General features: G+C 34.8%; 1 protein-coding gene across 1 annotated transcript in view; it reads right to left on the bottom strand.

Moving 5' to 3' along the window:
* The window catches only part of MROH9 (maestro heat like repeat family member 9), a 99,705-nt gene that overhangs the window by 46,899 nt on the left and 25,023 nt on the right, over positions 1–27,783 (bottom strand). The window contains exons 4-9 of the mRNA XM_007113047.3: positions 23,993–24,128; positions 23,332–23,418; positions 21,250–21,354; positions 13,021–13,156; positions 4,657–4,781; positions 1,202–1,351 (exon numbers count right to left, since the gene is read on the bottom strand). Coding sequence (XP_007113109.2) covers positions 1,202–1,351; positions 4,657–4,781; positions 13,021–13,156; positions 21,250–21,354; positions 23,332–23,418; positions 23,993–24,128 — 739 coding nt within the window. The remainder of the gene's footprint in view (positions 1–1,201; positions 1,352–4,656; positions 4,782–13,020; positions 13,157–21,249; positions 21,355–23,331; positions 23,419–23,992; positions 24,129–27,783) is intronic.

Here is a 27,783-nt window from a genome sequence, read left to right as displayed (position 1 = left end):
GGGAGTTCAGCCCTTATGTCTCCATCAGGGCTGGTTTCATGGGCATGTGACCTATGCTTTTGCACAAGGTCCCACATTCAGAAGGTCCTTCACTTTGTTTGAACCTCTGCTGTTGTCATATTGAAATTTTTAATAAGTTTTTCCTTGAGTTTGTGTTTTGTAATTGAAGTCCCATGGGACAATGGAGCCTGTTTGTGTGTGTGTGTGTGTGGCAGTATAAGAGTCAGCTACGGTCCCTGCAGCCTCATTCAGAGGCAGCATTCACAATTCCCTAAGAACACAGAATTCCAGTGGACCCATGATGTGCAGGGGTTCAGTGGGAAATCAAAGCAGGTATAAGATAAACATTTATTGATGCCTCAACCACTTAGGCTGAAAATGATGACATAGAAGGAAAGAGAAAGATGTGGCAATCCATAAATTCTTTTCCTTTCAATCTTTCCTTACTCATGAAAAAAATGAAGATAGAGAGTGTTAATAGAATATGTGAATGACAAGGAGTGAAATAAAGACAATTAAGGTAGTTTTGATTAGTGTTTACAACTCTTCTGGTAAGAATAAAATACATATGCATGCACGAAATATGAATTGTAGTATTTTGTTAAGTTGTGTGCTCTTATATTTGCAGCTATGATTGCATTGCACAATAGAAAGATGGATGGCAAAATGCATGCTAATATTATAAAATTTTAGTTTTTTTTTTAACTTAGAAAATAACAACACCATGACAAATTGAGAGAGAGAGAGATAGGGAAAATCTTCATATGTTTCTACATCTAATGGTAGTTTTTTTCTATGTTTTGAATAAGAAGCCCCACATTTCAGTTTACACCGGGCCCCACAAGTTATGTGGCCAGCCCTACAGCAAGTTGAGGGTTCTTAAAACTTTCCTTAATGGTTACACAGGGGATTTCAATTACAGTTGTACTATTTTATTGTTGTTAATGCATTTCTTTAAAATTTGAAGCAAGTATAGCAAAATGTTACAATTTGGTATGATTGGTGAGTGAATGTTCATTGCATTATTTTGAAACTTTTCTGTATGCTTGAAATATTTCACACAAAAGCCTCATTTTATTGAAGTGACATAATGAACAATGGCAAGAAATATATATAAAAAGAAGTAGGCATATAACAAAGGCAGTAAGAGCACATTGGAGAATACTTTCTGCACTCCCCTGCTCATTGTCAACTATCTTACCATGGTGATCTTATGGGCATAATATTCCAGTGTCAGTTTCAGTATGGTTGCTGCCTCGGATGCAGTTGTTTGGTCAGGTGCAGAGAGTCTCATCAGGAGACTCCACACAAAGTCAGTCAGCAAGCGTGGCAATAAGGTTTGTCCTACACTCTGAAACCAAAAAGGAGAGTAATGATCTCAGGCCTTACTTATATCAAAAGAAGCAAGACAGCTGAACCCAGACATCCTGAGGGAAGCTTCAGGGCTAGGCAGGGCCGTATGATTTTTGTGGGCCCTAGGCACCTTTGCTGCTGTGGGCCTTTTCCTCCATTAAAAAATATTAAAAATTATATTTTACAATTGTGTTGCTCTTAAGATGACTGTAATTCAAGTTGAACTGTATATATTTTTTCATCTGATTTTTAAAGCAATTAAAACATTTTCATCTGAATAAGTCAGCTCTGGGGGCAAGCCAGGGAGAAGTGGAAAATCATGGCATTTCAATTCAGAGGAACTATAAAATATTGATTTTATCCCATTTCAGCTATTCAAATACTAGAAATTATTGTGAATTTCAGCTTTGGAAATGAATTTGCTCAGATTAGAAACAAGCATGATTTGTAGAAGATGAAGGAAAGGATGGGGTAAGAAAGGCAGGGTCATTCAAGGGTGTGGACTTTTTCTCAGAGAAGTATCAAGAAGTGGGAAGAGAAAAAAAGACCCATATGTCCACAATTGAGGTACAACAACTACAATTCAAACAATCTCTTTTTAAAGTTAGAGGAATATCCATGGGCCATAAAATATGAAAAAAATCACAATATTATGGATCTCTCAATTAAGAAAGATGAATGAACCACATTTCCTCCTTTTGTACATGTGTATGTGTGTGTGTGTATATATATATATATATATATATATATATATATATATGTATTCAAAATTTCCTTTATGTGTGTGTGTGTGTGTGTGTGTGTGCCATTCTCTAAAATACAGAAAGTACTCAATATTGCCAGTAAAAGCTTTTCTCCATCCCCATTAAAGGAATTGAACATAGCTCTTTCTGGTCAATAGGGAAGGACTGAGGTCTGAGTGAAAATTGTTGACCACCAGGCTCCCTCCTACTGGACAGAGGGGTTAGGGATAGTATTTTTGGAAAGCTATGAAAGATGGATAAAGGAGCGTCACTAAGGCTTGGTGAGTTGAACTGAATATTATAAATAGTTTGCTCTACTTTGAGAAAACAAGATTTAATTATGTAAGATGTTGAATTTAAAAAAATCATTGGAAGGGGGAATATTCCTTTTGCATATTTGTTTATTCAACACAATATTTTAGTTTGGTGTCTATTAAAAAGTTGTAGAAGGAGCAATTCCTAGTGAGACTTAGAGATAGTGTTAGAAGTTTCTGGTATGTTAAGGTTGAACAAAGAAGAACAAACCTGACTCCATATTGGATCTATTCCTTTAGCTCTAGCCTTTGTGCTCCATTGCCTATGCTTAGTCAAGCTTGCTTTGCACCTTTGTCTCAAACAGTAAGAGAATGTGGCCTATAGCCCGGAATATACATACTAACCCTTTCTCAATATTCTGCCTCCCAGGCTTGACCTTTAAATGTATAACACGTTTCCATTCATATAGAGATAAAAAGGTGCAGAATAGAAAATAATAGTTGTCTTGTTGGAGTTTTATAGGAACATTGTGACCAGACCTACCTGGACAGCTGCAAGAACAAAGGATTTCAGCACCTATTAGTTTGCAACAACCAGTCACACCTCCCCTCCCCTTTTAATGTAAAAGAAGCCTGAATTCTAACTCGGGTAAGATGGTTCTTTGGGACACTAGTCCACCATCTTCTTGGTCTGCTGGCCTTTCGAATAAAGTCACCATTCCTTGCCCCAACACCTTGTCTTTTGATTTATTGGTCTGTTATGCGGCGAACGGTATGAGTTTGGACTCAGTAACAAAGGTATAGATATGACAGTAGAGTACATCAAATGATAGGCCTCCCTTTATAAAATGTGATCTAGCTCTCTTGGCTAAAAACCTTGATCCTTATCCTCCTATTTTCATCCTTTGGACTTTGTATTTGGATATGGTCCTCTTGGTTTCCTTACTACAACCTTAGATTCTGTCACCCATTTGTCCCAATCTACCTCTGAAAGTACCTACCCCAGGATTCTCCGCTCTTGCACACGGTGCTAGTACTAGACCTGCTTTGATCTCACAATTGAGAACTGAATAACAGGTCATGAACACAGGACCCAGGGCACCCTCCCCCAAACCCAAGGATTTCTAAATCTGATGGACATTAAACTCAGATAAGAGAGGATGCTAAACTGGAAGTGGAGATAGTAAGACCCATGAACCACTTGGAAGAGACCCTGAGGAAGCTGCCAGTCTTAGGCTAACTAGCCTAGTTGTGGGGCTCAGGATTTCAATTCTGGGGCTCTGGAGTGAAGCATGGAAGGATGTAAAAGGATTTTCTAGTAAACCTCTACAGATGCCTGGTTTCTTCACTTAAATAGACAACTTTGTAGTCAACCAGGTTTGTGACTTTTGAGGGGAGGTGGATTATGAATAATGCTTGATTTTGGAAAGATGCATCATCATGAAGATGCATATTCAGGACATCTATGTGGTATTTTTGATTGTATTATTTGAGGTATATTGTTTTCATATCTCCTCAGCCTCCCACAATTCTATCTACCTCAGCCATGGGAGGACAAGGCACTGCTTTATGCATGTACCTTTAGGAGGAACCATAAGACCCTCCCAACTCAAGAGATAAGCTAGCCCTGAAGAGCCTCCCCAGCAGGCTTTGCTGAACTGTTGACTCAATGTGTGTAGCTGGACAGCCATCTGTTGGACAGCACAACTTAGGCGCCAGTGACCTCTCAAGCATATGAATAAGCCCATATACTTTGAAGAAGGTGAGGGAATGTATACTGTTATAGAGCCTCATGATTTTCCCCAAGGGTTGGGTCAATGTAAAAATTATTTACTTGGTACTGAGGTTTATCACTTGAACTTTTAAAAAAATTTAAATTTAAGAGGTTTTTAAAATGTAAATCACATTATTTTGATGTTTGCTGAATAAATTATAATAACATTGAAAAGGCTGTTAATTGTTGACTTCATTAATTTTGCTAGAAAATCAGAAGTTTCCCATCTTTAGTAACTTATTAGCCAAACAATAAGAAGCATAGCAACTAGGAAACATCTATCTCATTTGCATTCTGTAAGGATAAGGTAAAATAATATAAATTGCTATATTCTGGAATAATAGGCATAATTCTTATTAATAGAGATGAAAATCAGGAAGCCAAATACTCTATCATTTACTCTTTGCTTTACTGAATTTAAATAAAACAGAAAAAAATCTATTAAAAATATAAATTTTGTTGAAATAAGTTACCACTAAAAGTAATAATACACATGAAATAAAGCCATAGGATAAAGTGGGGGCTAAGTTACCTGGGCAATTTTGCTTTTGTCTCTTTGCAAGATCTTGGGTAGAAATTCTATATCAGAGGGAGAAGGCAGGAAGCAATGACTTCCAGGCTTATCATACTTTGTACTTATATTTTTTGCAATATCCGCTGTATTAAGGAAAAGAATTTAAGGTTTTTATTTGATCACTGGTTCCTCTATAACATTGCTATTTCCAATTTCCTCTTCCTGCCCAATTCTGGAAGTCTAAAGTTTCTGAATGTTTAACTCTCTGCTAACAGTTTAGTCACATAAAATATTATGACTACATTGACCCAGAGTTTAAAAAGTGTTTAAGAGAGGCCTCTGTGAAATATGAATAAAGGACATAGATAATTTTAATAAGTTGACCAAATATCAAGTACATTTAGTCCATCAAATGCATTGTTCAGTGCAGTGGAAGAGCTACTGCTAAGTTGGGGTGTCTATGGGTAAAAGAGCAGACTTAGAGGCATTTTTCAAAGAGCTGGGGGAGTGGTACAGCAAGAAAGAGAAAAGCCCTCAACATAAGCTTCAGGTGCAGATGTCTTTTGTTCTAGAGAAGGTAGGTTTTAAATGACTTTGCTTGTTTGCTAACAGCTTTATAGAGATATAACCAATACGGAACATATTTAAAGTGTTTAATTTGGTAAGTTATTATATATGTATGTGCCCATAAACATCACTGCAATAAAAAAAAGATTTATTCCCTCCAAAAGTTTCCTCATGTCCTTTTGTAATTTATCAAACCTGCTCCCAGATCCCACTCCCTGATTCAAAGGCAAGCACTGATCTGCATTCTGTCAAGTTTGTATTTTCAGTTTTATATAAGTGGAACCATTTAGTATATACTCTTTTGTTGTTTGGAATCTTTCATTTAGCAAAATTATTTGCAATCCATCCATGTTTTTTCTTGTATCAATAGTCTGATGGATACTATTCCATTGTACATATATACCATCATCTGCTTATTCATTCACGTTTTGTTAGACATTTGGGTTGTTTCCAGTTTTTGGCTATTACAAATAAAGGTGTGCTATCAACATTCACGTACAAGTCTTTGAATGGATATTTGCTTTCATTTCTCTTAGGTAAACACTAAGTTGTGGAATGACTGGATCATATGGTAGATGTGTGTTTGACTTTTTAGGATACTGCCAAATTATTTTCCAAAGCTGTTGTATCACTTCATATTCCCTCTAGCAATGTATGAGAGTTCCAGTTGCTTCACACCTTTAATAACACATTGTATGGTCAGTCTTTTAAATTTTAGACATTTTAACTGGAGTGCAGTGGTGTCTCATTGCAGTTTTAATTTACCTTTCTTTTATGACTGTATATTGATCATCCTTTGATGTGCATCCTTGCCATCTGTGCTTCTCTAGTGAAATGACTACTCAAATCTACTATTATTATTTTAATTTGGTTGCTTGCTTTTTTTTTTACTGAGTTTTGAGTGTTCCTTTAAAATTCTGAATACAATTCTTCTATCAGACATGTAATTTGCAAATATTTTCTCACTGTCTGTGGCTTATCTCTTAAGTGTATTTCAAAGAGCAGAGGTACTTAATTTATCATTTTTTTTTCATTTATGGGTCATGCTTTTGGTGTTATATTTAAGAAATCTTTGCCTAATCCAAGGTACAAAAATTTTTTCTACTTTCATAGTTTTAGGTTTTACATGTAGTCCTATGATCCATTTTGAATTAGCTTTTATGCATTTATGAGATATATATCAATGTTCTTTTTTTGCATATAAATCACCAATTTTTCCAACAATGTTTATTGAAGTCTGTCCCTTCTCCACTGAATTGCCTTTGAACATTTGTCGGAAATCATTTGATCATACTTGTGTGGATCTATTTCTGGACTCCTTATTCTATTCTATCCAAAGCAGTGTTGAACAGAACTAATGACAGTGCACATCCTTGTCTTTTTCCTGGTCTTTGGGGGAAATCATTCAGTATTTCACCATTAAGTATAATGTTAGGTGTAGATTTTTCATAGATGTACTTCAAAGGTGAAGATGTACTTTCATAGATGTACTTTTCATAGCAGGTAGAGGAAGTTTCCTTTCTATTCCTAATTTTCTGAGAGTTTTTATTAGGAATGGATGTTGAATTTTGTCAAGTACTTTTTCTGTATCTACTGAAATAATCATATGGTTATTTTTTTCATCTGTTGATGTGGTATGTTACATTGGTTGATTTTCAAAAGTTTAAATTGACATTGCACTTCTGGATAAATTCTACATAGCCATGGTATATTATTCTTTTTATTTAGTGTACTATTTGATTTGTTAAGCTTGATTAAATTTTGTCATCAGTGTTCTTGAGGGACATTGGTCTGTAGTTTTTTGTTTTTATTTTTCTTGTAATGTCTTTGTGTGATTTTGGTGTAAGAATAATGCCAGCCTCATAGAATGAGTTGGAAAGTATTCCCTCATCCTCACATTTCTGGAAGAATTTGTATAGAATTAGTATAATTTCTTAAATGTTTGATAGATCGTTTCAGTCTGGAGTTTTCTCTGTGGATCTGGACTTTTCTTTGCAGAAGATTTAAACTACAAACTCAACTTCTTTTCTAGATACAGAATATTCAGATTATCTATTTCTTCTTGAGTGAGCTTTGGTAATTTGTGTCTTTCAATAAATTTGTCTGTTTAAGTTGTCAAATTTATTGGCTTAAAGTTGTTCATAATGTCACTTTTTATTCTGTTAATACCCATAGAATCTTTAGTGATATTATTTCTCTCATTCCTTATATTGGTAATTTGTCTCTCTTCTCTTATTTCTCCCCTGATCTTCTCAGAGAATTTGCTTTTGGCTTCATTGCTTTCCCTTAAGGTTTTTCTGCTTTCTAGTTTTATTGGTTTTTGTTCTGGTCTTTATTATTTCCTCTCATCTTCCTACTTCTGGTTTTATTTGCTCTTCTTTCTCTACTTTCTTAAGGCAGAAGCTAAGGTCATTGATTTAAGAACTTTTCTCTATTCTAATGTAGGCATATGGTGCTAAGAATTTCCCCTCTGGGATCTTGTTTAGCTGTATTCCATAAATTTTGAAATTTTATATTTTCATTTTCATTTAGTTCAAAATGCTTTAAATTTCCCTTATTTCTATTTTTGACACATTCATTATTTAGAAACAGATTATCTAGTTTCCAAATATTTTGAATTTTCAGATATCTTTCTTTCTTTTAAAATTTAAAAATTTATCTCCAGAGTTTCCATTCATTAAAAAGTGGATAAAAGTTTAACTTGAATAAATCCTTTCCCGACTTCTATTTATTTATTTATTTTTAACTTGTTTAAAATCTAAAAAATTTTTATTTTACATTGGCGTATAGTTGATTTACAATCTTTTGTTAGTTTCAGGTGTACAGGAAAGTGATTCAATTGTTCATATACAAGTATCCTTTTTCAAGTTCTTTTCCCATTTAATTTATTACAGAATATTGAGCAGAGTTCCCTGTGCTATGCAGTGGGTCCTTGTTGACTATTTTAAATATAGCAATGTGTATATGTCAATCCCAAACTCCCAATCTATCCTTCCTCCCCACTGGTAACCATAAGTTCATTCTCTAAGTCTGTGAATCTGTTTCTGTTTTGTAAATAAGTTCATTTGTGTATCATTTTTTTCTTACATTCTGCATACAAGTGATATCATATGATATTTGTCTTTCTCTGCCTTACTTCACTTAGTATGACAATCTCTATGTCCATCCATGTTGCTGCAAATGGCATTATTTCATTCTTTTTAATGGACGACATTCCATTGTATATATGTACCACATCTTCTTTATCCATTCATCTGTTGATGGTCATTTAGGTTGCTTCCATGTCTTGGCTATTATAAACAGCACTGCAATGAACATTGGGGTGCATGTATCCTTTCAGATCATGGTTTTCTCCAGATACGTGCCTAGGAGTGGGATTGCTGGATCATATGGTAGCTCTATTTTTAGTTTTTTAAGGAACCTCCATATTGTGGCTGTACCAATCTACATTCCCAGCAACAGTGTAGGAGGGTTCCCTATTCTTCACACTCTCTCCAGCATTTATTGTTTGTAGATTTTTTGACGATGGCCATTCTGACTGGTGTGAGGTGATATCTCATTGTAGTTTTGATTTCCATTTCTCTAATAATTAGTGATGTTGAGCATCTTTTCATATGCCTGTTGGCCATCTGTATGGTCTTTCGCCTATTTTTTTATTGGGTTGTTTGTTTTCTTTGATATTGAGCTGCATGAGCTGTTTATAAATTTTGAGATTAATCCCTTGTCATTCTCATTGTTTGCAAATATTTTCTCCCATTCTGTGGGTTGTCTTTTTGTTTTGTTTATGGTTTCCTTTGCTGTACAAAAGATTTTAAGGTTAATTAGGTCCCATTTGTTTATTTTTGTTTTTATTTCTATTACTCTAGGAGACAGATTATAAAAGATACTGCTGCGATTTATGTCAAAGGGTATTCTGCCTATGTTTTCCTCTAAGAGTTTTATAGTATCTGGTCTTACATTTAGATCTTTAATCCATTTTGAGTTTATTTTTCTGTATGGTCTTAATTCTGTTTTTGATTTCTAATTTAACTCTGTTTTTGTCATATTTTGTATGACTTAACTACCTGTTGATTTCTTGAAGCTTGTCTTATGGTCTACAATATGGTTTATTTTGGTAAATTTTCTGTTTTTTTCTTGAACAGAATGTTTATTTTTCCATTTTTGGTAGAGTGTTCTATAAATGTCAGGTCTAGCTGGTTCAGGTCTGTATCCTTATTGATTTTTTGTGTAATAGTTTATTGAAAAAGTGGTATTGAATTCTCTTATTGTAATTGTAGATCTATTTCTCTTAGTAGTCCTATCAGCTTTTGTTTAATATATTTTGATTATTTTAATATGTTTCATTTTCAAGTACATAAGTGTTTTGGATTATGTCTTCTTAATTAATTGACCCCTTTATCATTATGAAATGACCCTCTTTTTCCCTGGAAACATTCTTTGAAATGTGTGTATTTTTTTATATTGATATAGTCATTTCAGTTTTCTTTTGACTAGTGTTAGCATGTTATATCATTTTCCAACTTTTAACTTGTATTCTTTTCGTGTCTTTACATTTAGGGTAGATTTCTCATAGGCAGCATATAGTTGAGTCTTGCTCTTTACCCAGTGTGATAATCTCTGCCTTTTCATTGGAGATATTTAGAGCATTTATATTTATTATGAGTGGATTTAAGTCTTCATTTTACTTTTTGCTTTCCATATTTCCATCTGTTTTTCTATTTTTCTTCTTTTTTTGTCTTTTTTTATTAAGTATTTTTTATGATTCTATTTTATCTCCATTTTGGCTTATTATATAAAACTCTTCATTATATTAGCTAAGTAGTTCCTTTAGGATTTATATTATACATCTTTAACTTATCACAGTTTACTCTGAAGTGATATTTTATGAATTTATGGATAAGAACCTCATATTTCACGCTCTTTCAAGCCTCTGTGATATGGTCACATATTTAGCTCTTACATTGTTTTTGTTTGTTTGTTTGCTTGCTTTAAATAGTTGATTCTCATTTAAAGAGATTTAAAAAGTAGTGAAGAAAATTTTAATATTTTCCTTCATAGTTGCAATCCAGTGCTCCTTATTCCTTTATGTAGACCTAGATTTTCATTTGACATCATTTTTTTCTTGAATAATTTCATAAAATATTTTTCATACTGCAGATATACTAGTGATAAATTCTGCCAGCTCTTGTATATCTAAAAAGTCTTTATTTCACTTTTGCTTTTGAAAGAGCACCACTTTTGCTGGTTAAAGAATTCTAGATTGACAGCTTTTTCTTTCAGTACATTATGAGATTGTTTCATTGCCTATGGCTTGCATTGTCTCATGAGAAATTTGCTATAATCCTTATCTTACCTTTACTCTGAATGAAATGTTCCCCCCTCCCAGCCCCAGCTCCTTTTAAGATTACACTCTTGCACATGAAAAGATTCTCAGCATCACTAATTATTAGAGAAATGCAAGTCAAACAACAATAAGATATCACCTCATACCTTGCAGAATGGCTATCATGAAAATGTCTACAAATAACAAATGTTGGAGAGAGTATGGAGAAAAGAAAACCTTTGTACAGGGTTGGTGGGAATGTAAATTGGTGCATCCACTAGGGAAAACACTATGGAGGTTCCTCAAAAAGCTAAAAATAGAACTACCATATGATCCAGCAATTCCACGCCTGGGTATATATCCAATAAAGTAAAATGAAGAAAAAATGAAAACACTAATTTGAAAAAGTACATGCATTCCTATGTTTATAGAAGCACTGTTTACAATAACCAAGATATGGAAGCAACCCAAGTGCCCATAAACAGTTGAATGTATAAAGAAGATGTGATATATCTTCTATCTATCTATCTATCTATCTAGATATATAAAACTCATCCATAAAAAAGAATGAAATTCTGCCATTTTCAGCAACATGGATGGACCTAGAGAATATTATGCTTAATGAAATAAGTCAGACAGACAAAGACAAATACCATATGATATCACTTATATGTGGAATCTAAAAAATTTAAAAATGCAAATGAATGTATATGCAAATGGAAACAGACTCACAGATATAGAAAACAAACTAGTGGTTACCAAAGTGGAGAAGGAAGAGGGGATGGGCAAATTAGGCATATGGGATTAATAGATACAAACTACTATGTATAAAAGAGATAAGCAACAAGGAAATATTAATAGCACAAGGAATTATAGCCATTATCTTGTAATAATTTTTAATGGAGTAAAATCTGTATAAACACTGAATCATTATGCTGTACACCTATTGTAAATGTATATTGTGTATATTGTAAATCAACTATACCTCAATTAAAAAGATTATACTGTTAATCCCTGCCAGAGTGTTTTTCAGCTCAGATATTGTAGTTTTCATCTCCTGAGGTTCAATTTGGGTCTTTTAGAGACTTTTCTTTGTCTCTCATTAACATGTTCATCTTTTTCTCTAACTCCTTAAATAAATGGAATATGTCATAATAATTGTTTTAATGTCTCTACTAATTCTATCATCTGTGTTATTTCTGGGTCAGTTTTTATTCATTTTACTTTTTATTGTGGGTTGTATTTTGTTTCTTTGCATGCCTAGTAATTTTTTATTGCATGTCAGACATTGTTAATTTTAACTTGTCCAAACTGTTCATTTTAACTTGTTAAGTGATGGAATTTTTGTATTCCTAGAAGTAAGCTTGAGCTTTTTCTGATAAACATTTAAAGTGTTTGGAAATCAGTTGATAATTTTAGGTCTTGTTTTTAACTTTTGTTAAGTGGCACTAAAATAATTCAGGGATAATTTTTTCCTCTTGCTGAGACAAAATCTCTTTGTACTCTGCTTCATTACTTATGAATTATGAAGTTTTAAATTCTAGCTTATAGGCATAGGCACCATTTCCAGTCTTTTGGGATTCAGTGGATCCTTTAACCATTTTTGGTGTTACCCCCACCCTCTCCCCTGCAAGCCTCAGGTAGTTTCTTCACATGTGTGCTCTGATCCTTACATAGCCAAATAGTTAAAGGGCTCTCTGCACATCTCTGGAGCTCTCTCTTTGTGCACTCCTTTCTGGCACTTTGCCCTGTGAACTCTAAATATCTTGATCTATCTGTATTCCCAATTCTGTCTCTTCAACTTGGTGAGACTCTTGGGTTACTCCTTTCTGGGCTGCAGCCTAGAAACTTACTCTAGGTTGTAAACTCAGTCAATTGTAGACTCTGCCTTATTTGTTCGTTTGTTCCCATCTCATTAGGAATCATTGTCCTTTGTTATCTGATATCCAATGACTTGGGAACAATTAGTATATATAATCTTTAAATAGTTGTTTATTATGGGACAGTAAATCTATTCTCTGTTAAAGTATTTGGAAATAGTTTGATACCATAAGGTCTTGCTCTTATGCTTTGTTAGACAGACCAGAGCAGCATTTATTTAGGTCTTGGGCTAATTTTTCCCCACCATTGAAGCAAGAATCTGAGTATTCTATTTGATACTCCATTACAGAGAAAAAGTATGCCTCTTTTAAAAAGGTCCCATTGGTAATTTTTCTTCCTCTCTTTCTTCCCTGCCTCCACCCAGCATTCCTGTTCCCACCATTAACACCCAACACTAATCTAAGTATAGTATGTTATAGACATTGAAGAACCAACTATAACATTATAAAAATAATTCTAAAAAAGATTTAAAACTACATTTAAAAAAGTGAAGCTATAGCTCTTGGGGCAGGATTTTGAAATCTACAGACATAGAGCCCCCTTGGGACCCACAAGTATAATAATTAGGAACAGATTATTAGTAACCCTTAGAAAAGATGAATCTTTCTTACCATTCTGACACTTTGCAATGCAGAGGAGGTGATACATTCCCAAGGATGCTTGTTGTGTGATTGAGGGATCAGCATGGGAACACAAAAGAGACAGTTCTGCTGCCAGGACACCCAAACATGGAACATCAACACTTGTCTAGTGAAAAAAAAAAGTAGGAAAATGTATTTGCTATGCATGGTCAACATTAGATGTTTGTGTCTGATATATATATCAGACTACAGTTAGAGTTGAGCTTCAGAGTTCACAAAATCTGTATTAAAATCCTCACTCTGTTACTGAGCCTCGATTTTCTCATCTCTGAAATGCATATAACAAATGTTACCTTGTAACAGTTATTGTAGGAACTAAGGGGGTAACATTTATGACAAAAAAAGCAAGTTCCTAGCAAAGTGCTTGGCAATAATAGAGACTCAACTAATGTTAGTTTCTAGTCTATATTTTAGGTAGCTATTTGTAGGTATCAAATTCTTAGGATACTGGGGTGGGGGAGTCAATATCCAAAAACTTTCATGCTTCATTCTCCATGTATAAAACACTTTAGATGACTGTGTAAGTCACTGGAGAACACTTCAGATGACTCTGTAAGTCATTGAAGAAAACTTTTCTTCTGAGAATTGCTCTGATTCTTCCCAGGGAAATTAATTTTTTAAAAAACTCAAAACATTTGCTTCTGGTATCAAACCTACTGCCAAGACATTTATATATTCCCCCCTTACACACACACAACTTCCTTGACACATAGGCTTCTCAAATATTTACGTTTTTACCTTGACTGATTTGTTTAGCCAGATCAAATGCAAATAGAGAGAGGAGTAGACACATAAAAGAAAAAAGAGATGGAAGAGACATTTTGCTTTTGTGAAGGTATGAGAATTATTACCAATTTTCTTTAAACAAAAAGGACTCTTCCCACATGTAGGTTTGATAAACTAGTAGGCCTGCAGAATCTTCTTATCTCTAAGACAAATGATTACTTTTCCTAGATAGATGCTTTGGTGGTAAAAGTTAGAGTTCAAGTCAACCTTCCAGGGAGATCCCAAGACCTGTTTCTCCTTCTTTGTATTACTCTTATATACCCTTATCCTTGCCTCTCTTGTTGCTTGACCCACTCACTTCTCTCTGTCTGTCTGTCTCCTTGTCTCAGTCTTACACACACACACACACACACACACACACGGAATCATTCCTGAAGAAGAATGTGAGGTGACCTAGGTCATGGGCCAAGGATATGACCGAATGAGGATGTTGGGAGTGATGGTCTTAGTAGACGAAGGGAAGATAATATGCTTCTGTGGATGTCTTCCTTGGATTCTTTCTGCCTATATTTCTTTGTAAGGGTACCTGCGGCTCCCCCTATTTTAGGAGTCCTATGACTTAGAAGAATCTAGAAGCAGACAGTAGGGTTTGCTATTTATTCTAGGCCTTAGGAAGAAGTGTTTTATTTTCCCCTGGGTATTCTCTTCTTTTGGTTTGCATTCCAAATTTCTTTTTCTATCAAATGGCAAGATTTTAAGAACCACCTTTGCATTATGGGTTTAAGAAAAAAGGGGAAGGTGTTCTGTTTCTCTGTTGGTCATGATGGAGGAGTATGAGTATGTGTCCGGTATTTTGCCACAAGCTTCTCTGCCATAAACGTCTTTGCCATGAGCATTTTTGCTGCAAACCATTTTAATACATGACTAATTGTCTGTAAGGCAATTTTGCTGTGTAAGATAAAATAACTAGTAGACTGTTTGGTTTGACACTTTGGTTTCAACTGGTTGAAATGAGTTAGACTTTCTTTCAGTTAGCCATTTTATTGATGGCTTTATTGAGCTGAGAGATGACAATGATTTGCCCCAAGAGTTGGTTTCTTATTTTGAAGCACACTACATTGGAGGAGAAAGAGGCTAAGGGTCTCAGAGGTGCAGAGTTGAACCCACATTTCCCATAGAAATTTGGAACATCTATGAATAGACATGTGGCAAGATGCCAAGAATAAAAAACAGTGCAGAGGTTTTTATAACGCAATACAAAGCTCAGTTAGAAATATGCATCCTGGTATTTGGAATGAAGGATGAAATGAAGGAAGAAATTTTAGCAAAAAAGAAAAACTATCACGCTGAATGAGGAGATGAATCAAAAAGCAAAAAACATATTATGCATGAAAGACGTCAAAGACAAGTGCTTAAGTACAACCCACAAAATAAAATCAGTTATTTGGCAGGATTGCCACGAATTTACACACAATTTAAAGATATTTAAATTGTATGTGAATATTTAAATTGTATTTCTCAAGAAAGCCTTTTTAATTTTGTTATTAATTTTTCATGTTTCATTATGACCTTTATAATGTCCCCCTTTTATTTTTCTTTATTTTATCTTTTATGAAAAAATTGCCTTATGGCCAATTAGTTATGCTACAAAGTTGTCTATGGCAAAGACCCTTATAGCGAAAGTACCTAGAACCAGGGGAGTACTTCTCACAGCTTAGCTCACTGAACCTGGGGACCATTTACAGAGGATTGGCTTTAAAGTTTTATTGTGTTATAGTTTGTGCCTTGAGCGTTCTCTCTGATTATCCCTTCTCATGAACTTGTGGATGTGTAACTCTTAGCAGGTGTCTTTGTAAAAGAAGCTGCTAATGATGCCAGATAGGGTCTGTCTAGATGTGTGTCTCTAGCAGAGTAGGTGTGGCCATGTCTAGATTGCATAGTGTGTTTGAGGAGGAGGGGAGACCTGACCTAGGACAGGCCAAGAGAGGAATAAAGCTGTGTGAACCATGGGACACACTGATTATGCCCTGCACAGTCCCGTCAGAAGTGTGCTAACCAAGTCACACCCCCTCAAATACAAGACTTTGGGAACATTGAATACAGTATAGTCCTGCTTTTTTAGAAAATCTATCTAAAGTGCTGAAAGAAGGAAAGAGTTAAGACCTGGAGAAAAGTAGCTTCTCTGTATTTGTTCCTAAGTCTAAGTGCTCCTGCTTAGTTTTCTGGCCCTTTCTTACTGGATTCCTTCTGTGTACATCTGGCCTCTCCAGTTCCTTATCTTAACAATTATGACAGTTTTAGGTGTTAAATTCCAGAAGCAACCACTTCTAAGTTTTTTAACTGCTTCTTTTGGAAGTCAACTGTACAGTCTCTAAACAATGGACTTCTACTTCAGTTCTAATATCTCTTTGGAACATTGCCTATGTATTCCTGCTGTGATGAATCAGTGCATAGGCCATACTCATTTTTAGTTATATTTCCTTTTGGCATATAAATATGTCCTCTCTACTCCTTTTGAGACTAAATTCTCATCTGTACTCAGAATTATCTATTTTTGATAATAATTTTTGTTCTCTTTATTTACCTGGGGCTATCTCTTGTATTTGGAGGGTTTTCTCAAATGTCTGGCAAATTCTTGGTTGTCTAGTCATATTTAAGAATGTGATGCCACTGGTGGGGTTTTGTATGTGAGCAAGGCTTGTCAGCTGTTGGCCTTGGCTTTAGAGCAGTTGGCTGGGAAGGCTGGGGTCATGCTGAAGTGTATCTAAACAACAGAAACCAGATGATTGTCTCAGGGAATTTACAATTGTTTTGAGAAAAATGTCCTCAAATTCTACCTACCAATGGACTCATGTCCCTGTGGAATATAGAGTGTGTGTGTAAACGGGGATGGGAGGCACTATACATCCTTCTGTATAAACTTTCTGTGAGTCTTTTCAGTGCATGTGTACATCTTCAGCTTTCCTTTGCCTCCCACTCTTCATCATTACTTGGGCTTCCATAGCTCCAAACTCTTCAGGTTCCATAGGGATACTCCCTCCCTTTTCAGCTGTCCTCCATTCTAATGTTCACATGCCCCTGCCTTTCAGCTTCCCCTGCCAGACTTTATCAGTTACCATCTTCTATCTATTCTGTCATGCAGAAGTTTGCTGACATCACTAGCCCACTGAGAACCCGTTACTAATTCTCTTTGTTGCAATGGCAACATTTAACAAATTTTATTACTATCATTTTGTGGAGGGGGAGGAGATAGACATGTGGACAATCTGTTAGCTTTGACTGGAAATCTTCCACCTGTCTTTTAAATGCTGATGTGCCAAAGGAACAAACCTCGGAAAAATCTGTTAATCAGATAATATGACATGTTTAACTCACATTTCTTCACGCGTTTGGAAATTAACAGTTTAATTGAAAGGACAAATATTCTTTGAGTGTAGCAGTTTCTTCACCCTGATGGGCACACAGGTCATATAAGAGGAATACTACTTTAAATTCTGGTAGAATACAAATGAAAGTATTGTTCAATAGGACAAGGGCCTCTGAGAGTCTGGAAGACATAGACTAGTGTAATTTATGAAGAAAATAGTTTTTATCCAGTGAATGGCCAGAACCTGAGAACAGAATAGGTAGCTACATTTAGTTAGAGAATGGCAGAACAAATCTTCATTTATTATTTACAATGTGTCAGATATAGAGATACACAGACCTTGCCTGTGGGTAGTTTAGCTTTTAATTTATTAATAATATTTTTGATTGTTTTATGTATTTGTTCCCCCATCTCCATTAGTTTCACCGACTTAATTATCTTCAAAAGATAATTATCTTATCTTTAGAAGATAATTATCTTAATTATCTTATTTTAAAGAGAAGGTTAACTTAGTAAAGGTTTATGCTTCCATGACTGTGATAAGCTGGTTGAGGCTAGCTTAGTTCCCACCTTCTGGAAAATGCTGGTGTGCTTCCACCTGGTGGCATTCAGCAAACATTGCAGAACAGAGGAATACGTTACCATTTGGCTTCTCAAAGGTCTGAGTTATAGGTTAGGAACCCTCAACAATTTATGAGAGCCTTCTGCTGTACATATGAATTTACACATTTATTGTTTCACAGTTGAAGGGTGGGCTATGTGCTGGGAAGAATGAACTTCACAACTGTAATTGAAAGAGAGTAGAGGTGATAGCAGAAGATGAAACCCCCAAATGTCATACCTGCTACCTGAGTGGAACTCACTAGAAGATATATATATATTTATACACACATATAGTATATATCTAGTATATAAATATACACTAGATATATAAATAGAAAGTATATATGTGTATTGAAGTGCAAAGAGAAGCGTGTGAATAGTCTCCATCAAATACTTCCTGAATATATAAAGCATGTTAGGAACTATACAGAAAACAGACTGGAGTGTTGAACTACACTTAATCTCAAGCCTCACTTGCAAAATTTTGTGTCCATTTGAATGGACATTCCAAACCATCTCAGAAATAGAGGGAGACTGACTTCCCAGGCCAAAGAATCAGAATATTTAAAACAAGCCACTCAGTCTCTCTTTTGGATACTGAGATGGGGAATTAGCATGATGCAAAGAACATCATGGACTGTATTTTCCCGTGTTAAGTAAATTGTATTATGTTCCAAAGCTTATTTTGTTTATTTAGTTTTCGGCTTTTTCTCACTTTCTTTTTTAAAATTTTTATTGGAGTATAGTTGTTTTATAACATTGTGTTAGTTTATACTGTACAGCAAAGTGAATCAGCTATATGTATACATTTATCCCCTCTTTTTTGGATTTCCTTCTCATTTAGGTCACCACAGAGCATTGAGTAGAGTTCCCTGTGCTATGTAGTAGGTTCTCATTAGTTATGTATGTTATACATAGTATAAATAGTGTATATATGTCAATCCCAATCTCCCAATTCATCCCACCCCCCTTTCCCCTTTGGAATCCATACATTTGTTCTCTACGTCTGTGTCTCTATTTCTGCTGTGTAAATAAGATATTTTTTTCAGATTCCACATATACGTGTTAATATATGATATTTGTTTTTCTCTTTCTGACTTACTTCATTCTGTATGACAGTCTCTAGGTCCATCCATGTCTCTACAAATGACACAAATTCAATCCTTTTTATGGCTGAGTAACATTCCATTGTATATATGTACCACATCTTCTTTATCCATTCCTCCGTTGATGGACATTTAGGTTGCTTCCATGTCCTGGCTCTTGTAAATAGTGCCGCAATGAACATTGGGGTGCATGTGTCTTTTTGAATTATGGTTTTCTCTGGGTAAATGCCCAGTAGTGGGATTGCTGGATCATACGGTAGGTCTATTTTTAGTTTTTTAAGGAATCTCCATACTGTTCTCCATAGTGGCTGTATCAATTTACATTCCCACCAGCAATGCATGAGGTTTCTCTTTTCTCCACACCCTCTCGAGCATTTATTGTTGCTAGATTTTTTTGATCATGGCCATTGTAACCTGTGTGAGGGGATACCTCATTGTAGTTTTGATCTGCATTTTTCTAATGATTAGTGATGTTGAGCATTTTTTCATGTGTTTGTTGGCCATCTGTATGTCTTCTTTGGAGAAATGTCTATTTAGGTCTTCCACCCATGTTTTGATTGAGTTGTTTGGTTTTTTTGATATTGAGCTGCATGAGCTGTTTGTATATTTTGGAGATTAATCCTTTGTCAGTTGCTTCGTTGGCAAATATTTTCTCCCATTCTGTGGGTTCTCTTCTAATCTTGTTTATGGTTTCATTTGCTGTGCAAAAGCTTTTAGGTTTAATTAGGTCCCATTTGTTTATCTTGGTTTTTATTCTCATTACTCTAGGAGGTGGGTCAAAAAAGATCTTGCTGCAATTTATGTCATAGAGTGTTCTGCCTATGTTTTCCTCTAAGAGTTTTATAGTGTCTGGCCTTACATTTAGGTCTTTAATCCATTTTGAGTTTATTTTTGTGTGTGGTGTTAGGGAGTGTTCTAATTTCATTCTTTTACATGTGGCTGTCCAGTTTTCCCAGAACCACTTATTGAAGAGGATATCTTTGCTCCATTGTATATTCTGGCCTCCTTTGTCATAGATTAGGTTACCATAAGTTCATGGGTTTATCTCCCAAAGTTTATTTTAAATGAAATAATAAAAATTCAGCTATGTTATAAGGCTGATCTAGGCTTTTCGTCTCAATATGTCTAGAGACTGTACAAGTATTAGAAATGGATACATGAAGATAGTGTCACAAATGCATGTTTCTGACCCCCTTCATTCTGAACTCCTGAACTGATTTAAGCAATCAGATATACAATTAGTACAGATTAAAACTCACAGTGAAGGGTTAGTTATGGAACAGAGACTGAAAACACAGTATCCATAAGAGAGAAACATGTTCAGAGATAGTCTGAGGCTTCTTAGAGGCAGGCAATAGTGTTATTCAAATTATAGAAAACCTCAGTAAATATTGGCAATTATGAGATACCTATTTGTTCTCCATCTGAAAGGCAACAGTTAAAGAGTCTGATAATATCCAGGTGTTTGTGAAGGTTGAGGAAATGGGCACTCTAATATTCACAGGAATGCAGAATGAAGGACAATTGTGCATTACTAAGTTTTAACCTATTCATACTTTTTGGCTTATTATTTTCCTTAGCATTTCTAAGTACATACATACATGCAAAAGGATGACCATTTTTGTATTGTTTGAAGTAGAAAAATCCACAATATACCTCAATGTTCATCAACTGAAGAATAGTTAAGTAGATCATAATACATCAACACTATAAGATATAAGCTGTAGTTAAAATAATGAAATACTTTCTATGAAAGTATCTGTTGGGCATACTGTTCAGTGAAAAAATCAAATTGCAGAACCATATGTAAATATGATGTAACTTTAGTAAAGAAAAACTAAGTAACAAAGCTATGTATATCTGTGTGCATATATATTTGTATGTGTACGTAGCTGTTTGGCAGGACACACATCACACAGACGTGGCTAGGGATGAGATTGGGGTGGAGAGGATAATAAAGAAGGACTTCTGCTATGTCTTTAGCATGTTTTACAATGAAAGTACTCAAGAATTACTTGTTATACATTTAAAATAAATGGTGGTTTAAAAATATTCTAGGAAAAAGAGAAATAAGAAGGAAAGTAAGGATGGAAGAATTTATAAGTTTACAAATAACATTGATTGTGGTCCAAGAGGAGAATCCAGAGAGTCAGCAAAAGCCTGGTTTTGACACACTCATACTGTTTATGGAAAGCATGAGGCATCTTAGTCAATTGAGAAACTCTGCTCTAACTGACATAAAGTCATGTAGGATATTAATTCCTTTCCCAGTATCCCAACCTACTAGTGTGATAATATGAAGCAGGCATCTAACACTCTCTAGACCCAAGACTTGGAAAGCAGCACTGGGGAAATGCAGTCTTCAGAAGCACGTGGCATGATTACTCTGTGACTTACATATCCCTTGACTTTCCTGGATGCAAAGCTTAGCACTCTGCTGATGATCACCATGGCTCTCTCCTGCATGTACAAATTATCTTCACTCATCCACACAGCCATTTCCTGTTGAAAACACAAGAACTATCCTAGAACCATGGTGTTTCCTTTTCCACAGGTCCCTTTCTTCTGATCACCACCTTCACCAAGTCAAGGTTCCCCATGTCCTCCCAATGGTTTCACACCTATCCTATATTTATTTTTAAAAATATGACAATAAGCTGGTATATTACTGTCTAGTATAATACTTCATCTGCCGTATAGATACACCTGGGTTTTATTTTATTTAATTCTATCCAACAAGTATTTACTAATATCCACTATAACAGTCACTTTGCCAGGCATCATGAAAAGTTTAACATGAGGCTATGAGGCTGATTATCATCAGCTGCTTCTCCTTTTCTTTTTCTTTCAAAATACATATTCTCTCTTTTTTTTTTAAAACCATAGGATCTGATTTGCAGTTTTAAAAAAGAATCAAATGTTATTTGATCCTGAAATGTCATTTTATCCCAGAATTGCCTCTGTAAATTTACCATCCAGATATTTTCTCACTCATGGTTTAGAGTATATTCCTGGAGCCAGCTCAATGAGAAAGTTCTTGCTAATTTTGATTCATTGCTAAATATGGTCTATCTTGCTGTAGCTTCTACCTATTTGTTCTAAATCCTCAGATGCAGGGACATATTTACAACCTTGAGGAAGGAAGAAGACTGCATATGCCTTACATGTTAACCACCATTAGTAGACTTAAGACCGATTGTTGGAGTCCTTAGTATTTATGCCAATGGTTGGCCAAATCTCATCCCCTTCTCTTGCTCCCATTGTGTAAAACTGTTCTGAAGTTTGTTTCCTAAGGCAGAAGGGTCTCTAGAACTCAGGGAGCTCAGCCTATTCCTTTTCCAGGAGTGAGGGTCAACTCTTTTTGAGGATCAGGGGAGTTTCTAGATGTGGTAGATATAAGAACAAGGTGGTTAAGTAACAGGCTCCCAAGTTAGAGTAGGTCCTCTACTCATTAGATGCACACATATTATTTCTCCTCTCTCTGCTTCCATTTCCTTATCTGCAAATGAGAGAAATAATCTTAACTTTCTCACAGGGTTATTTTAAGGATTAAATTTTAAAACCCATATATTAAGTATGCAGCTTAGTGCCTGACATAGAGTAAATCCTCAATAAGCAGCCTAGGGTGGTAGAAAGAGCACACATGGGGAGAGGGTTGTAATAATGGGGTAATAACCAATTTACAGGATTGTGAGGTTAAAATGTTTTAAATGCATGGAAAATATTTGGCTAAAATTAGGCACACGTTACCTCAGTATATTTTATTATCCCCCCCATTTCTCCTAATCTTCATATATACCAGTTCTGCTTCTTTCCTTGAATGTATTTTGTGATTTGCAAATCCCATGATTCTCATGGTACAGTAAGTAAATCTAGTTTCTCAGTATTTTCAGACAGCTTCCTCCTGATGCCATCATGTTAAAAATGCAAAATTAAAGGTCATAAAATGTCCAGATCAGTCTCTTTCTCTGCCTGGCATGTTAAAAACACAGTGAAATCTTGGATGTGAAAAGTAGGGTTATGGATGGTTATTAGAACTTCCTTTGATACTATGGTGTCCATGAAGATAGGATGCTCATGGGATTTCCTAGCCCAGGGTTGTTAGGGAAGAACATGCATATAGATATTATCAAAATATGGCTCATTGTTAGGTGGACCTGAAGGTGGTTTAGGCCAATCATTGTATGCTCTGCTACCACGTATTGTGTTTACTCTTACGTTGCTACATAACCCTTGGCTTCTTAAGTGTCTGTTGCCATTCTCCCAAAATTGGTTTCTTAAAATTGTGTCTCTGTAATTCAAATAAAAGGAAGTGATTTTATTTGGGAGATAATGACACATTCTGAAAGGTAAACAAAATTTTTCAGCTGCCAAATATTTGAAGGAGATATAAGTATGGCAAATGGTAAATAATAAGTAAAATATAGTATACCCTTTAGATTTATGACAAGAAAATGAGACTACTTATTTTCCCTTTACCTTTAAGATTTGCAGTTTGTAGAGGTCTTTAGACACTAAGATCAGAAGAGTGTCCTCAAATATGTTTAAAATAGTTCGGTATAAATTCTGAAAAACAAGAAATTTGCACAACCAGCCAGCCAGCCTTAGATAAAATTTTACCAATGCCTATAGTTTTGCATCCTAGGGTCCTGAGTTCTCCCCATAAGCTGAAGGTAAGAAAGGAGAGAGGTAGCTCTGGAGATGAGACCTCATTCAATACAATATGCCATGAATTGCTTTAATACCTTACGGGGCAAGTGAACTGTGTAGCTATGCCGAGAAATAAAAACCACAGATGTTGCTGATCTTACTACAGGATTCTTCCCACCTCTACTTTTCTTAGCTCCTATTTCCTTCTTTGCAGCACTTGCCAGTAAACTTGCTGTTTTTGTCAAACAAATTAACCAAAATCTCTTCACCCATTTGTTCCTATAGATCCTATACAATCCTTTAAATCCCATGGGTTATAGAATTCACAAGGAGTCCAGGGATAGAGATTAGTGCTAGAATATGCTGTTTATCTATTATATCTAAAAAGAGTGAAGGAGAAAACAAAGATTACAACTTTTGGACAGACTTTCTGTGGGATTGCTGTGGTGCATGATGATGTCTCATTATGACTAACAGAAGCAAGTCTTACCTCCAGGTCCTCTTGGTCATCCTCATTCTTCCCAATTTCTTTCACTTTGTCAAGACTTGGTATAGCAAATGCCATTTTAAAGGACAACTCTACTATCTTCAGTTGAGTTTCATATTGCAATAAGGGATCCACGAAGCTGACAAGAAAAAGGTATAATCATTTAATTGAGGAAAGAACAGATACAACCTAACTTTAGTGGTTTTTTTCTTAGTTTAAGAGACAGTGTACTAGAAAATGAGGCCCAACTTTCGGCTTTGTATAACATGGGTTTTAAATATTAGTGTAAAAATAACAATGGTGCTTTAAATATAAAGGAATCATATTTTTGGTAAAAATCATTCATAATCTGTTATTTAGAGTTCATAATATATTTCTGCATAGACATAATAATGTAAAGGGTGGTTACCTACCCAGCCAAGCCCATAAAACCATGCTGAGATTTAGGTAGTTGAAATATATTACTGCCACATTTTCTCTAGTACATGATACTATGTTTCTTACATTTAATGTTTGTGATATTGGGATACATCTTCCAATTTATGGCAAAAGAAACCTTCCTATCAGCAGCTAAAAAGGTAAGTTGTGACACAGCTATTGTTCCTTCAATAAGTGTGACCTGGATAACAGTGCCTCCTGATTTTTTTGTGTTAAAAATAATTTTTTTTAAAAAGATGGTAATATAGTGGGTAAGTTGGGAAATCTTGTGCTGAACTCAGAATCTTTTTCCTCTACTGGAGAAGAAGACCTAAATATCTGGTATCCATAGTTTGAAATGGCATTTCTTTGATTATATTAGATAATTTTCAAATCTTAAGAAGATTGATTTGACTTATTCATGGGCTCCAATGGATTTTCAGACTCTGAACAGCTACCTATCAAAAGCTTCCAGTAGTATTTTCAGTTGTAGGTTTCTAGAGATATATGATTTTGTTTAGAAAAATGCAAAATTAATATTTTGCTAAAATAGAAAATAGTGTCTTTTAATGTACTTTGAAATCATATTGCCAGTCCTAAAAATGATAAAATGGTCCATGTCATGAACAAGGATTAGGAAAGTAGTGTGATACTCTGAGTCCATTCATAACTGCTGATGGACTAAAGAATCTTCACATTTTAAGTGTGAAGAAGGCTGTGAGTCAGATATTGGTGATACTAAAGAAGAAAGTCCAATATAAATATATAGGTCAACATTGGCAATTATCAGCAAGTATACATTGTTTTTTGGGCTACATGTAATTGGTTTTCAAAAGAACAAGTATTAAATTACTAATGTATTTTACAAAAAGTGACAAATTAGAAATAAGAATGGCAGTGTAAAGCCTTTCTTATATTCCAAGATATATAACCAGGTGGTATAGAAAGAAACTTGAGAAGAAAGAATAAGCATCCCTCACAAATTACTGTATGCTTTTGTTAAATTTTTTAGTGAAATGTTTTTTCAGATATTAGAGTGAAGTGAGAAGTAGAGGTAAGCCAAATATACTAAAATATTTCTTGAAAATGTTTTATTTCTTCCTATTATGAAGCAATAAGTATTATATAAGGTCAGCAAGCAAAATTTTTACAAGTATAATTTCAAGAATCACAACTGAATAAAGGAAAGTAAATCCCTCCTAATAAAAGCATGGGAAAATGATATTAAACATGATGAGAAATAAATCAGGAGAGCTATATTAATATGATACAAGTCTAATTCAAATGAAAGAGTATTAAGAGAGATATATGCAATTATTATAAAATAATAAAAGACATAGTTATTAATACAAAAGCTCTCAAACCACATAGAAACAAAATTGAAAAATTATTAAACAGAATTAATAAAATATATAATAATTGTATGAAAAATTATTAAATTATTAAAGATATAAGGAAAAATAGACATGCAGATATAGGAGATGATTAAGCATTCAATTATTAGTATATGGTAGATAAAATAAAAATTCTGCAAAAGGAGAGACCTTTAATATAATTAATAAGGAGGTATAAATTGTATTAATTGAGATAACAAGGATTATCTTTTCAGATAATCATGGAATGCTGACAAATATTTACCATATACTTAGCCATAGAAAGGTTCAAAATATAAAAGGATATATATTTCATTCTCTAATCACAATGAGAAATCTATTTTAAAAATTAGAAAATTCAAAGTACTTAAATACTGTCAAGGTTTTTTTCTTATTTAAAATGAGGGAAAAATAATAAACTAAACATATAATTTAAGATTTTAAAAGGACTAAAAATACAACCAAAGACATGAAGGACATACACAAAATAAATGCATTATGAAAAAAAAAAGGAAAAGGAAAAATAATAAGTATAATGGCAAGTTTAAAAAAAGATTTAAAAGATAAGAAATCATAAGAGACTACTACAAGCAACTATATGCCAATAAAATGGACAACCTAGAAGAAATGGACAAATTCTTAGAAAGGTACAACCTTCCAAGACTGAACCAGGAAGAAACAGAAAATATGAATAGACCAAGCACAAGTCCAGGACCAGATGGCTTCACAGGCAAATTCTATAAAATATTTAGAGAAGAGTTAACACCTATCCTTCTGAAACTCTTCCAAAAAATTACAGAGGCATGAACACTCCCAAGCTCATTCTATGACACCATCATCACCCTGACACCAAAACCAGATAAAGATATCACAAAAGGGCTTCCCTGGTGGCGCAGTGGTTGAGAGTCTGCCTGCCGATGCAGGGGACACGGGTTCGTGCCCCGGTCTGGGAAGATCCCACATGCCACGGAGCGGCTGGGCCCGTGAGCCATGGCCGCTGAGCCTGCGCGTCCGGAGCCTCTGCTCCGCAACGGAAGAGGCCACAACAGTGAGAGGCCCGCGTATCGCAAAAAAAAAAAAAAAAAAGATATCACAAAAAAGAAAATGATAAGCCAATATCACTGATGAACATAGATAGATGCAAAAATCCTCAACAAAATACTAGCATACCGAATCCAACGACACATTAAAAGGATCACACACCATGATCAAGTAAGTGGGATTTATCCCAGGGATGCAAGGATTCTTCAATATCTGCAAATCAGTGTGAGACATGACATCAATAAATTGAAGAATAAAAATGATTTAATATCTCAATAGATGCAGAAAAAGTTTTTGACAAAATTCAACACCCACTTATGATAAAAACTCTCCAGGAAGTGAGCATAGAGGGAACCTACCTCAACATAATAAAGGCCATATATGACAAACACAGCAAACATCATTCTCAATGGTGAAACACTGAAAGCATTTCTTCTAAGATCAGGAACAAGACAAGGATGTCCACTGTCACCACTATTATTCAACATAGTTTTGGAAGTCGTAGCCATGGCAATCAGAGAAGAAAAAGAAATAAAAGGAATCCAAATTGGAAAAGAAGAAGTAAAACTGTCACTGTTTGCAGATGACATGATACTCTACATAGAAAACCCTAAATATGTTACCAGAAAACTACTAGAGCTCATCAAGGAATCTGGTAAAGTTGCAGGATACAAAATTAATGCACATAAATCTCTTGCATTCCTATGCACTAACAATGAAAGATCAGAAGAGAAATCAAGGAAATAATCCCATTTACTATCACATCAAAAAGAATAAAATACCTAGGAATTAACCTACCTAAGGAGGTAAAAGACCTGTACTCAGAAAACTATAAGATACTAATGAAATAAATCGAAGATGACACAGACAGATGGAGAGATATAACATGTTCTCAGATTAGAAGAATCAATATTGTGAAAATTAGTATACTACCCAAAGCACTCTACAGATTCAATGCAATCC

The sequence above is a fragment of the Physeter macrocephalus genome, chromosome 4 (genome assembly GCF_002837175.3).
Source record: "Physeter macrocephalus isolate SW-GA chromosome 4, ASM283717v5, whole genome shotgun sequence".
Classification (NCBI taxonomy): Eukaryota; Metazoa; Chordata; class Mammalia; order Artiodactyla; family Physeteridae; genus Physeter; species Physeter macrocephalus.
This window is presented reverse-complemented; position numbering and strand designations above follow the sequence as displayed.